The sequence below is a fragment of the Poeciliopsis prolifica genome, unplaced genomic scaffold (assembly GCF_027474105.1).
Source record: "Poeciliopsis prolifica strain line A6 unplaced genomic scaffold, Auburn_PproV2 SCAFFOLD005, whole genome shotgun sequence".
Taxonomy (NCBI): Eukaryota; Metazoa; Chordata; class Actinopteri; order Cyprinodontiformes; family Poeciliidae; genus Poeciliopsis; species Poeciliopsis prolifica.
The window spans coordinates 14,505,358-14,518,934 of NW_026562380.1; the positions used below are offsets into that span (position 1 = coordinate 14,505,358).

Genomic DNA, 13,577 nt, shown 5'->3' on the forward strand with positions numbered 1-13,577 from the left:
GAGCTTTGAGCATCTCAGAATACCGTTCGATCCTTTAGCTTATTGTGAAAGAAGCTAAGTACAATTTTATACACAATAAAACATCATCCAGAGTTCTGTGGCTGGGCATGAAGAGGACTAATCAAAGGAGCAGCCAAAAAGCACATTGTAAATCTATACCTTTTGACCACTTTGTAGCAGAAAACTGGCACTGCACTTTGCCCCCACCAAGGCCACTGACAGGGTGGGAGAGAGGTTCAGCTGTAATCTGTGGTTGACATTGGAACTGAGGTGCAGACTGAAGACTCGGAGGCATGTTGTGCAGCTGACTGTCACAGTCAATAAGAATTGTCAAAGACTGTGACATGGAGTCCGAATTTAAACAAGTTATAGCAACAGATTTCTCTCAGCAAGGTTTATACATTATATTCAATAAAATAAAAGCTCACAAAACAAGTATTTATACATGTGAATGTGTTGAAACTTGAGACATGTGTCAAATAAATTATCAATCTTTAACTGAAAACTTATAGGAATATGTTTTATATTTTAAGATTTTCAGTTACTGGTAATTATTTCATTTTTATTATTACATCACACCATGCATTTATTTAATCCCTCATCATCAAAATAAAATTAGTTGGGGGGTAACATTACTAGTTGGTCAGTAGATGAGATTCTGAGCAGATGCTACGGTTAGTTTGAGACACAGAAACACGCTTGTACACATAGGGTCACAAGAGGGGCTGGTCAGGTCCCCAGACCATGGTAGGGTGTAGTAAATTAAGAAATACTCATTTAAAAAATTACGATTCATGGATGATCTACCTAGATGGTTCCTTAATTTTGTAATTGTTGTTTCATCAATCGAGTAATAAAATGAGGCCTTGAAAAATTATGGTCTATTAAAAATAAATCAAATGTGTGTTTCAATGTGGCAAAATCTCAAAAACTAAAGTTACTGCAAAACCTTGTGAACACAATGTTTCTTTAGCAGGGTCAAGATTTCAAATACATCTATGTGTAATTTGAAGAGCGTTTTTGAGCCACACACACAAGCCTGCAGAGACCTTACAGCAAAAGAAGTTTGTCTTTCACCAAGGGAGATTAACTCCCCTGGCCTCGACTTGTAATGGGTCCTTTTTTTTTGTTCTTTTCAGGTACAATACATTAGTTGGGCAGTCGTACTCGACTGCACGACAGCAGTTTCAAAAAGCCAGATTTAAATCAACAGAGGTAGGACTCAAGGAAGCAAAAAGTGTCAGATATGAAAGAGGAAAAGCAGAGACGTTAGAAATAAAAAAAAAAAAAGAGGCAAGGGTTTTTTAGTCAGCGGTTCGTTATAGAATTATCATACAATTGTGTTTTCTTATTACAAAAGAATATATTGCATTTAAGATAATGCAGTATCCTGTTTCCCAAGGACCAAAAGTAAAAAGGAAATAAGTTTGTGTCTGTTCCTCAGGGATGTAATTATGAGACATCCTTTCACAAAAGAAAATCAAAATATGGGTTGAAAATGTACAATGATAAAGCTTTTTTATGCCCGATACTGGGATGAATTAGCTCTCTTGACATCCTCTATTACACAAAGCTACAGTTTGCCCTTGGGGCAAGAGAAGCCATTAAAAAAAATAAATAAATAAAAAAAAATTTATATAAAATGAAAATCCTGTTTTGCCTGCAAAATTCAAATATGTATTCAAATCAAAACTATAACAGGGATATTCTATTTTTATGTGCATCAGTCCATCTTTAAAGCCAAGTGAAAAGTCCAGAGGTGTTTGGCTATGTTGACTTTTTTCCTCACAATTTCTAGGATGATCAAAATTATGTGAGAGGAAAGTTCAGGTTATACTGATGTCATGGTTTGGTAAATGTGTGATTGGTTCGTTCAAAATATTCCCGTTAAATAAGATGGAAAAAGAACTTGTCTAAAATTCTCAACATTTACCAATCTCACCAAAAGCAAGATGCAACATAAATGTACAGTGAAATATCTTACTACGTGTCACTATTTGACATATTTGCACAAGTTGGTTGGTTGTAAAACAGTTGCTTTGATGATTATATTACTTGATTTGTTTAATGTTTTCTGCTACAAGCATCAAATGTTACTGCTTGTTTTGTTTGAAACACTTGCACACAAAAATGTATTGTAGATGAAGGCAAAATCCCTTAGGACATCATTATTGTTGCTCTAAAGCTTTTGTACACACTAATTATTTACTGCTTATTCATAAATAAAAAAATCTATCAGATTGGGATGGCATTCCGAAAAGTGGAAGGAAAACAGAAGGAAATCTGATGTAACATCTTGTGTTTTGTGTCAAGACACAATTCCTGGAGATCAGCTCCCTGACAAAATTCATTCAGTAACAAGGTGAAATGTTTTGGGATAGAGTTTTGGAACGCTGTGATTCGGGTCAAAATACAAATTAATAATATATCCCACCAGTTTTTTGTTTGTTTGTTTTTTGTGATTCTGCGATTGTGGAAATATGCAAATATTCTATGATTTATTTGGATATTCTACAAATATGGTAGAATATGCATTCTACCACATTGGCGAAAATATTGTATTATTTATTACTTTATCGTGAATTTTTAACAAAAATGTTCAAGAGCATTCGGTTTGAATGGCAGCTGCCTCCCCCTGCAGGCGACAGTGTTTCTTTCTTCCACTGCCTCCGCCTCACTTAATGCCAGGTTATAAGCCATGATAAATATAATGAGTAACAAAAATCAAGTCATTTCAGTTCTATGAAGAATAAAAATGCATGTGTATCTAATCTGTCTGCTTGTAATTCTTTTCTCAACTTTTATAATATGTAGATTTTGGAAGGGGTTTGATGAGAGGGAAGAAATACAACTACAATGTAGGACAAATACTTTAACAGCCCAATTTGTTCTAATTATTCATTAACAAATAAGTTCATGAGTTCAGTGCCATGGGAAGAATAAATGGGAATACAACTTGATGAACGTGCCTTCATCTATTCCAATAAAAAGCTTCAAACTTTTCCACTCACATTAAAAGTTGCAAGACAGATGAAAACTCCAGACTAATCACTCTGACATGCTTTTTTTATGAAATTTGGGCATATTTTTATTGATTCTGCAGGCAATTACTATGTGAAAAACCAAATTAACTTTGCAAAGCCTAACATTCAGGGTACTCATATGAGAATACAGTGCAGAATCAGAGTGAGCGAATAAATGTAATGACAGGGAGCAATTAAATGCAGCATGGGGAGCAGCGAATGAGAGGCGACGATTGTCATTTGGTGCTGACAACGTTGTGTAATTGAGTTTGTCAGAAATTTGTTTGCATTATTCTTCTTCAGCTGTCAATTGTGTCTCTGTCTGATGTTAAACAAAATCACTAAACAAAATCTTAAGGTTGTTATACTGAAATGAGTCTCTTTTTGTTTTTGTTTTTTAACTCCAGGCTACATCTTACTTTATTCATTACAAGCTTGAGTAAAGAAGCTTGTTTTGCAAAGATTTAAGATCTTATGGCTTATTTTTTTTCGAATTGAACATTCTTCACTTGCAAGGGGGAAAAATCAGAAAAAAGAAGATGAGATGTGTAACAACAACATGGTACTGCAGAGCTTGGATATTGGTCATTGCTGATTTATAAAAGGAGATGGATGCATTTGAGTCATGTCAAAATCACAGAATAGCTTTAACTGTTGAGACTCTTGGAAATGATGCCACACAGAGAAGTGGACCAATCTGCTGCGTGTGGGGGAGATTTTCTCTCCCCGTCTTAGTCTGTTTAGGGCTTCTACAATATGCTTTATTGTAGTATTACTAACATTTAATACACTCCAACCACAAACAACATTAAAAAATATCAATGGGATGTTGTGTGACTTGCGCTGCTACGGACTAATAGCTGACCTGTCTTAAGTTTGTGTAAACTTTCTCAATGTCTGTGTGCGCACTGCACTGTTTCACAGGACCCAGGAGACAAGGGAAACTACTGCATACTCACATCGATTGTCATATAAATATTGAATAAAGAATGCAGGACTTTCTTATTAGCCAACATATATTCATGTTCATCACATCTAATCATTTTGACTGTTTACATTCACTTCAGAGATTTTCTGCGCATCTCGCCGTCTTGCTTTGAAACAGCAGTGAGGTATTTTGGTCAGCCAGAAGGAGACAGAAAATGAAGCAGATGCTGGTGAAATCACATTACAAAAGGTCTGGATTTCCTCTTCCCCCCCCCCCCCCCAGCTATTAGCATAATTTCCTCAGCTGTCCCCTTTTACTCATCCTTATCTCATTCAAAAAAAATATAAAACAAAAACAAATAAAAGCAGTGTTATCATGCAACTAAGTTTGCATTGAGACAGTCACTTTAAAGACTCGATAATACTAACCTGGCACTGGAAAAGTTTAAGACATCGCACAGTCACTGTTAATCACAGACAATTAAATTTAAGAATCTATATTCTGCATTTTGTTATGCAAGATTCAGACTAAAGACCTAAAGAAACAGGGTGGATGTTTCAGAAGGAATTTAGTCAGATTTATTGATCTCCGGATCATCAAACTAGACGGGCAGGTAATTAGCCAAACAGACCAATAGATAATGGCAAAATAGATGGTCATACACAAAGTGACCCAACCTGAATGACAGACGTATGAGGAACATACATATGGCTGGATAGTCAAAGAGAAGAAGGGTAGCTGACGAGACACATCATCCTACAGATCGACAGGTGATCCTTTTGCTTTTATGAGAACACACTTTTTTGAATAGTCAGGCAGAATTACAAAAACAATGAGGTGTGTAACTATGAACCCTTATTTCATTTACACTCACCAGATCATTTATTATGTGCACCTTTTTATCAACACATCAACCAATAAAGCTATTCAATACATGCAGACAAGGTCAGGAAGAAATTAATAAAACTTGCTGAAGTTCAAACCAAGTTTTAAAATTGGGGAGGAAGAGGATTTGTGTGACATTGAATGTGACATGTTTGTTAGCGCAGAAAGCTTAGTCTGAATATTTCAGAAACCGCTGATCTACAATTCTCCACCACCACCTCTCAGCATTACAAAAAATAAATAAAAGAAAGTCTGTAAGCAGCAGCTGGGTGGACAAAAAATGTCTTGTGGATGTAAAAAGAGTCTGGGCAGAGTTTGTCAAGATCATAAAAAGATAATAGCAACTACAATAAGAACCTGATGGGTCTCGTACCCGCTGGATTTTACTCATAAAATTCAACACAATTTTTTATTTTTATTTTACATTAAAATACGTTACATTTTTTTTACTATTTTTTTAATCACTTTATGTTTACTCTATGACAGAAATATCTAACAAAATTTCCATTCCATATAAAAGCATGAGGCTGCCTGAGCTTTATTGCTGATCAGGTTAATCATAACAGAGTAATGTGGCAACTTCCAGCAGGATGATGCACCAAACTGGTTTTTTGGACCACATGATGACATCAATGTTCCTGTACACCCAGTTTAATTGACAAAATGAGATTCAATCCAGTATACCAAATTGAATGGCCTTTATTTACATAAAGCACCATCTCTTTATGTCCAAACAAAAATGCTAACTTTAGGGGGCTAAAAATGAACTAAATATGTTTTTTTTCCCCTCATTATGCTCCAAGTAAGAAACATATTAGCAAGCAATCAAAATTACTACTGTGACAAAAGCTAAAACAACTAAATTTGCTCTTTATCTTTTTGGTTTGCTAATAATTACTTCACCCACAGCATTTCGAGGATCTCTAATGTGGGTCAAGAAAGGTCTGCTCCCGAGGGATATCCTGGTAGAAATAGCAACACGAGTGAAAAAGATCCATGAATAGACTCAGCTGGAGGGAGAAACTCAGACAAAATAAAGCTGCCATGAGTGAGCTAATTAGAGTTTAAATGGACTCTTTATGAAGAGGCCAGTGAAGGCAGTAACAACATCATATGTCTTTTTGCACCGTTGTTAATTAAACTGTGTATTTTTTTAAAGCGACTTCTTTGCAGGAATCTGTTGAGGAAATTGCTTTTTTTTTTATTACATTTACACAGTTCCCTATTTTGTGTACTCTGAGGATATGAGTCTGGTTTGAGCTTTTAGTGAAGCACTGATTGTGAACGCTGAAAAACAAAGATGGTTTGGCGGCATTAAATGAATGCAATATTCATGTTTACAAGACACATTCAGTAATCCGCTGAGTTATCGAGCTTCACTTACCGTAGTCACTCTCATAAAAGATTATAAACTTTTGCCAGTGAAACTCTGAGACGAGGGTAAGCAGGACGTCGTTGATGCGAACGGGCGGACGGGCGGCCAGTGTGTAGCTCTCTCCGTCTGGGCTGGGGTTGAGCTGGCAAGCGGTGCGGGGTCCACCGTCCCCGTTTCTTTGGATGAAGAGGTGAGGGATGTGCATTGCATCTGTTAGAGACTGAAGGGCGCTCGCAGCGGCGCAACCCGTAGACGTAACCAGCGCAAGGATCCCCTGGTTCATTAATTCACATGCTGGACAGAAGAAAAAAGATATGAGAGGGTTAAGAGCACAGAAAAAAATATAAATTAAAAGGGGAAAAAAAATTAAAAGGTCACTCATAGGCCAGTTTTAGACTTAGTTTCAAAACTGAAAACAATTCATTATGTTAATTCAGGTTAAAAGCCTTTAATGACTGAAGCAAATACCAGATTCCATAGGACTTTTCTTCATCTGTACAGAATAGCATAAGTCAGTGTGTGTCCCCTTCCCTCACAAGTTGATGGTCAGCTGGATTAAAAACAATGCTTCCCCCTTCTTCCCACAAAGGTGAATTAAGGAATTCAGTAATGTTTCAGAAAAAAATTATAATAGTAAAAAGCACAGGATAAAGGCATCCAAAATAATGCCACTCCAAAATAGCTTTGCAGAGAGATGTCTAAAGACACTGATTAAAAACTTTTCCTACTGCAATAGTATAATACCTTTAGGAAAATTGTTCTCCCAGGGAAGAAATTAGCCTTTTTAAAATGTAAATTACTAAAGAAACTTGACTGTTTTCTCAAAGAGAACGCTATGTGCCTTAATTAAAGTATTGCTGCTTTAAAACAGTAACTTGCAATTTACAAGTATAAGGTCTGTCAACGCTTTGCTGCCTAAATTTTCTTACACTTAATTAAGTAATATTGTTTGTTCTGTCAAGCAGAGGATTAATTAAATTTTCACTTTAAATATAGTTCATACATGTCATAATTTGGTTTGACTCAAATCTATCATTCAAAACATTTCCAGTCTCTGTCGCTATTGCTGTACAAGATTTTTACTTTGAAATGCAACATAATTTAACAGGTTTTAATGTGATCAAAAGTACTTGTAATGTGGAAAAATGTCTTTGAGGCTGTTAGCACTCTGATGATTTTGCAGCAGCAGTCTGAATGGGCAGATAGACCGACTAACAACATAAGATCTGTTTTTTATGCTAGTGTTACACTTTAAAGAGGACAATGTCAAAAAGGCGTCAAAGTCTGGAGGAACTCAGAGAGGAATAATTCTTCCAGGTATATTTGGAAAAAAGCAATCAGGACATTTTATTAATTTTGTTTTACATTTTTTGATCATTTTGAAACAAGACCACAATATTTCCATTCAAGGTTGCCATAATGTGAGCTCCTTTTCTTTTGGCCACCTTTCCTCACCTGACCTGAACCCAGTTGAGAAACTGAAAGCAGTTCTGATGTTTATACAAGACCGCTCTCTGGGTTATCACCTATTAAAAAGTTTTTAGTTCTTTAGTTGTTCACACCTAAAGAGATGATAGTTAAAAAACACGGGACAATGTGTGATTTCATTTTAGTGGAATAATGACTCTGCACAATAGTTGCCTAAGCATTGTGAGCGCATAAATACTCTCCTGAAAAAGCGAAAACCTCACTTTTACGTTTTGCGCTTTAACTTTTTTGATTAACCAAGAGCACTGAAGTCGTTGATTAATAAAAAAAAATAATCCTCAAAATGAAGACTTGTCTAATAATTCTGCATTTAATGTAAAACCCAACTTGTTTTTGTGCAAAAGGTAGATTAAGCAAAACTGGTTATTTGTGAATCCCACTGAGGAATTCAGGATTACATGAGAGTCTCAGCATGTGGGAGGTAAATCAGGGAAAACATATGGAGTTCAAAAACTGCAGTTGTATCCTAATATGTGCAGATGAAGGATTCAGTCGGGGAGGCATCATCTAATCCGTATCTACAGACAAAGGGGAGACGGTGATTAAAGGGAAGATTTTTTGAAGGTAAGATCCCCTTGAAGGCAACAGAGCTGCAAGAGTTCAGGTCTTGGCAAAGCACAATGGAACGACATGAGTGGGAGGAATGAAATGAAGATCTAGAATATGTTAGAGGGATGAAAAGGCTTAGATGACCAGCAGACGCCTCGCATGAGTCTTAACTCGACGCTCTTCCCGTGACCTTCACTCTCTCCCCAGCTTTCATGTATGGTGATGGTAAAATTGTGTAAACAGAAAGGGATTAAAACTCTTGCGATGTCTGGTGGGTGCTTAGGATTCTTACATTCTGATTCCCGAATCTCTTTTAAGCAGGTCAACATGTCTGGGACGATGCAGAGTGTCAGATAATGTTCAAAGATGAAAATCTGAAATCAATTTGAACTTTGCAGATTGATGTGTAAATGTTTGGGAGAGCTGCGAGATGCAAGGTGGCAATAACCTAATCAGCAACTTTACAACTCCCACAGCTATAACTGATGTTTACTTTGTTTGTTGCAATTAGTTTTAAAGGCCCCAGGTTAATTCTTCTACTTAGTGTAACAATAGCGTAAAAGAGAAGTCAATCTGCATTTAATTTTAAGTTGATTCTTATACAGAGTTGCGTATCAGTCCTCCAACAGGATTGTCCACCCTTTGCAAATGACAGATAAGAACCACTCCCATGTTTTGAAAATGCACTATTTCCAACAACTATGCAACTTTTCACACAATATTGAAAAAAAGCTTTGTTTCACACAATATTGAAAAAAAGCATGACAACATTTTCAAAATGTTGTGAATTTATTAGAAGGAACTTTAAAATATTGAAGGATTTCATGTAATACACCAACAAAATAGTTCAAAACTCTGAAGTAGAAAACACATTGGAAAGTGGAGCATAAAAAGTTTTTAGATATGTCATTTATAAAATGACACGGTGATCTCTATTGAAAACAGTGACCCCAGGTCCATTTCATTTGATGCCATTCTGGACCAATGAAACGTTTATTGCCAACATTCTTCTGTGGAATGCAGGTTGTTGTTCACATTTCCACAACACTGTTAAGTTTTGCCACATTTTTACAGAATTTATTGTTTGCTTTTGATCATCTACAATAATAAGTAGCATACAATAAATGCATGCACCTCAGAACATACAACTGCGAATGAAGGCAAACTGGAGAACAGTTTGCCTTGTGTGTAGGAACGTAAGGCAGCAGACTGTTAATGTGACAAATTACAATTTCATCAGCGGTGAACAAAAGAGTACATAAAACCACTGTAAATTATGATGCCAGAAAGTACAGCGGGACTAAATAGCACATGAAAAAGGATCGAGGAAGTAAAGGACAATGAGGGAAAGAGGAAAAAAGTGATGGCAATTGTGGCAAACCCAGAAAGGCAGAAGAATTTGGAACAAGGTTTGCATGCGAGAGAATCATGACAAATGATTTAGTTTTCTCCTTTTAACATGATTACCCAAAAGAGCACAAATAAAATCATGTCCTCCTGAGCAATGAAGCGCATTTATGTTTATGTGAGAGAGACAAAAAGACATTCGTTCATGAAGGTAAACGTCTGCAAGGGGGGACTTGGCGGGTTTTCTCAGCAGGAAGTCATGTGACTGACAGTAATATAAATGTAGGGGACGCTATAACTCTGATGCAATGTCTTAGTGCATCAGTTGTCAACAATAACATGCAAGCACCAAAAACAGTGTGTTCCCAGAAACTGCTGTTTACTGAGACGCAGCCCACCCACTATAAACTCTATTAAGCTTGATGTGCTGTTTTTCATTAATATTTCAGTTCTAAATGTCCTGTCTGAGCTCCTCTAAACCGATATCAATAAGCCCATTTCTGCGGTTGCTAAAATAATTTGTCAAGACTCCAGAAGTGTAAGCCTTTTCTGATTTACTCTTCATAAACTGTATTTTGGATTAATAATTGGTTACCTGACCTAAACAACAAAAATTGTCCTGAAGAGATATGTACAAAGAATTACTGTTTACTGATCAATGCAAAGATAATAAACTTTTTTAAGGTATAGCTGCTGATTATGATTTTCAATATCTGACCTGCTGATCACCAATCAGATCAATGATATAGGCAAACTGGACGACTGGTAAAACCATTTACTCATTCTGTGCTTGTTGTTAGAACAGATGTTGGAGAAAAAAAAATGAAATTATTTAATTGGAGTGAAAAAGTCACTTGACTTAAGTGGAAAGGATTTTTCTTCAAAATTTATACTGACACATTTATCCAACCACTGATTTGCTGCATGCAATTGATGTCTCAGACTCAGAGGTTTACAGAGAAAACACTGACTGAATTTAAGAAAGTATTGCCGGGAGGAAATTACGGACTGAATGACATGTAATTGCAATGAATCTTCCAATTTCAAAATGTCTGACTTCCATCGCAGATGACTTTCAGAGAGAGGCACGGAGTCATGCTGGGACCAAGAACTGCTGGGAACTGCTTGTCTAACTAACGACAACTTTTATTTAAGCATCTCATTTTGACAGAGAGCTTATTTCCTGTCTGACAACCTTTGTCATCTCATGAGAGTCACTTATTACAGAAAACCCGCTCTGAGTCAAGAAAAACAGAACATTTATTTAGAAAAAAAATATATAAATTGAACTAAATTTTTGATATATTACTCAGAGGCTACAGCTCTCATTAATATCAAAACTATCCAGCAAAATATATCTGATAATGACGTTTGAATTATGAATTTTGAAACTAAAAAGTTTCCCTTCCTGTGTATTAAAAACTATTGCAACTTTTTTCTGAACTTCTCTTTTCACCTCAATGCGTCTTAAAGCAGACAGTGGCAACAGCGCATCTGCAGCCATTTTGACTTTGTAATGGACACCCCAGGCCCATTAGATCAGCGACACTTCACCGATAAGAGGGAGAAGTTCTCCAAAGTCAGTGGGAAGATGATAATAGAGGGATAATGAGTCTGAGATCCAGAGTGGACAATGAGCATCATTCATTCCCTGGCGGATATCTGACATCTAATGTCAGCATTTAAAAGCTATTTCTATACATGCGTCTCTAAAGAGATGGACCCTCTTTGACAGTGTTGCTTACAAAGTATTCTGAAATTGTGCTTTTACTTATCGGAGCTATTGTTAAACTTACTTAATAAATGCATACACTTTACAACTGAAGGATAGATGGAGTAAAACATTACAAAGCCAAGCAGTGCCAAGGAAGAGGAAGTTTCTTTGGAACAAGACATTTTCTAATCCATCAACCAAATGGAAAGAGGCAGTAATTTTCTTCGCGGTTTATCAGTGGCTGGAGGAATCAATGAGTGAATTAATTTTTTATGTTTTTTTTATAGCCACCAGTCCATATGTTCACTATGTTGACAGGGTTGACACATAGAAAAAGCTTTACTTTTTCTTTTTTCACTTCACTTCTAGAATGAAGTGGATCAACAAAAACATTAATGTGCAGAAGCTCCTGAAATAGTTTCTATCCAACTTTGTGTCAACTGTGTTTTGTTAACCAGCAGTATGAGAAAAGCTGAATAAATAAAACTGAGTTGAGTTGACAGCCAAGGGATAGAAATGAGGAGACTCTCGGCAGAAAAGAAGTCTTTCAACCCTTTTTCCAATGAAAATTGAATGCCACCAGTGTCTTGCTCTCATTTTTACCAGTGCAATGGGAGAGATGGAAACAAACCACCAAACAACTGCTGTAGTGAATATTGCATAAGTTGTGGTTTTGCAGAGATTTTGCAGTCTAAATAAGACAGTAGTTTACCCAGACTGAGGGTAATTCTTGTACACAAAGGAGTTTAGACAACAAATTGAATCTTGCAATAATGGTGACACCAGTTTTCCTGTACTAACAACTTCAGTTGAATAAAATCAGTTTGGAACATCAGACTGCACTGAAGCATCTGCACAATGTTTTGTGATTATATAAAAAATGAAGACTTCTGACTTGTTCAGAGTGAGTAAAAAAAATCCTTTCCTTCTAAGTTTTCTTTCATAAAAGAATAACGTATTTTATTTCAGTTTTTAATCACAATTGGGTCATACAAAATATCTTATTCCAGGGGAACCAAGGAATTATCTACCGTGACTTCAACAAAATGAAAGAAAATTGCATTTCTTTTGTATCCTACGTAAACCCTGATGGAAGAAAAATATATATGTGGTTGAGATGGAGGTTACGAGTACAGAATTTCATCTTTAAATTACTAGTAATTGCAGAAAACAATTGAACGCTCTATGATTTAAGTTCACTCTTTAAGGCTTTCGAGGCTGAGATCTCTTTTTCTCCACAGCTCCACTTTATGGTCTAGATTTTTAGTTGCTAAAACCTCAAAGTTTGACTAGGTTTGGATGGAGCATGTTCTGAACAAATCTGTTCCCGTCTCAACATTTTTAAACCGTAAGCATGGTGTTCTTCAACAAACTTTATTCCCAGTATATGTTGGTTTAGTGTCAGTGATTTTATCACCCACACCGACAGATTCCTCTGGCCACATTGTGTGTGTCAAATTCATAGAAGATTTAAACTCATTTTTATGGTCCAGAGTTTGTTGATCTGGGCTTTTTTCAACAAAACATGTGTCCTTTATCATGTAGAATGATGTTTATTGAAAGGAAGAAAGCATTTTAAGGTGCACCGTACTCATTATTTATTAAGCAGAATTAATTACAAACAGTGAAATATTTTTTGATCACAGTGTCTCAGAAAAGTTAAATAGTAAATAAAATCAACTTAAGAGGGTATTTTAAACAAAAATATTAAGTTTATAAAAAAAAAGAAAAGGTTATTTATACCTGTACACTCAGCGCTTAGCAATGCCTTCTTTTACACAAATTACCGCCTCGATGCGGCATGACACTGTTTTGCAGAGCAGCGATTTGCTTCCCTTCGTTCAATCTTAGTTGATTGAACAAAGAAATTTCACTCAGTGTCAGAATTTCTAAATCGTCTGATTTCCACAGCACAGTTTTGGCTCTGGCAAATTCAGCCGGACCTGAGCTTAGCCCATCGAACGGCAGGATTGTCTTTCCAGTGGATACGATATATATTCTTATCGCCTGCTTTCCTTCAGTCACTTACAGTAATCTCAGCTTGCTCTCTCGCTGCAGAAGATAAAGATCCATTGCTCTTTCCCTGAAACAGCTCTTCTACTGTCAGGCTATGATAAGAGTGAAGGTACATATTCCTGTCGATACTATTGATGCTAAGGCTGCCCATGTCATCTCAACTGGAATGGAGGATTTCACAGTTGTAAATTATATCCCCTGGACATCAAACAGCAGAGACCAACTTAGCCCGACACATACAGATTAAAACTC

General features: G+C 36.3%; 1 protein-coding gene across 1 annotated transcript in view; it reads right to left on the minus strand.

Moving 5' to 3' along the window:
- The window catches only part of grid1a (glutamate receptor, ionotropic, delta 1a), a 220,122-nt gene that overhangs the window by 89,546 nt on the left and 116,999 nt on the right, over positions 1–13,577 (minus strand). The window contains exon 3 of the mRNA XM_055029739.1: positions 6,221–6,505. Within this exon, the coding sequence (XP_054885714.1) occupies positions 6,221–6,505 (285 nt within the window). The remainder of the gene's footprint in view (positions 1–6,220; positions 6,506–13,577) is intronic.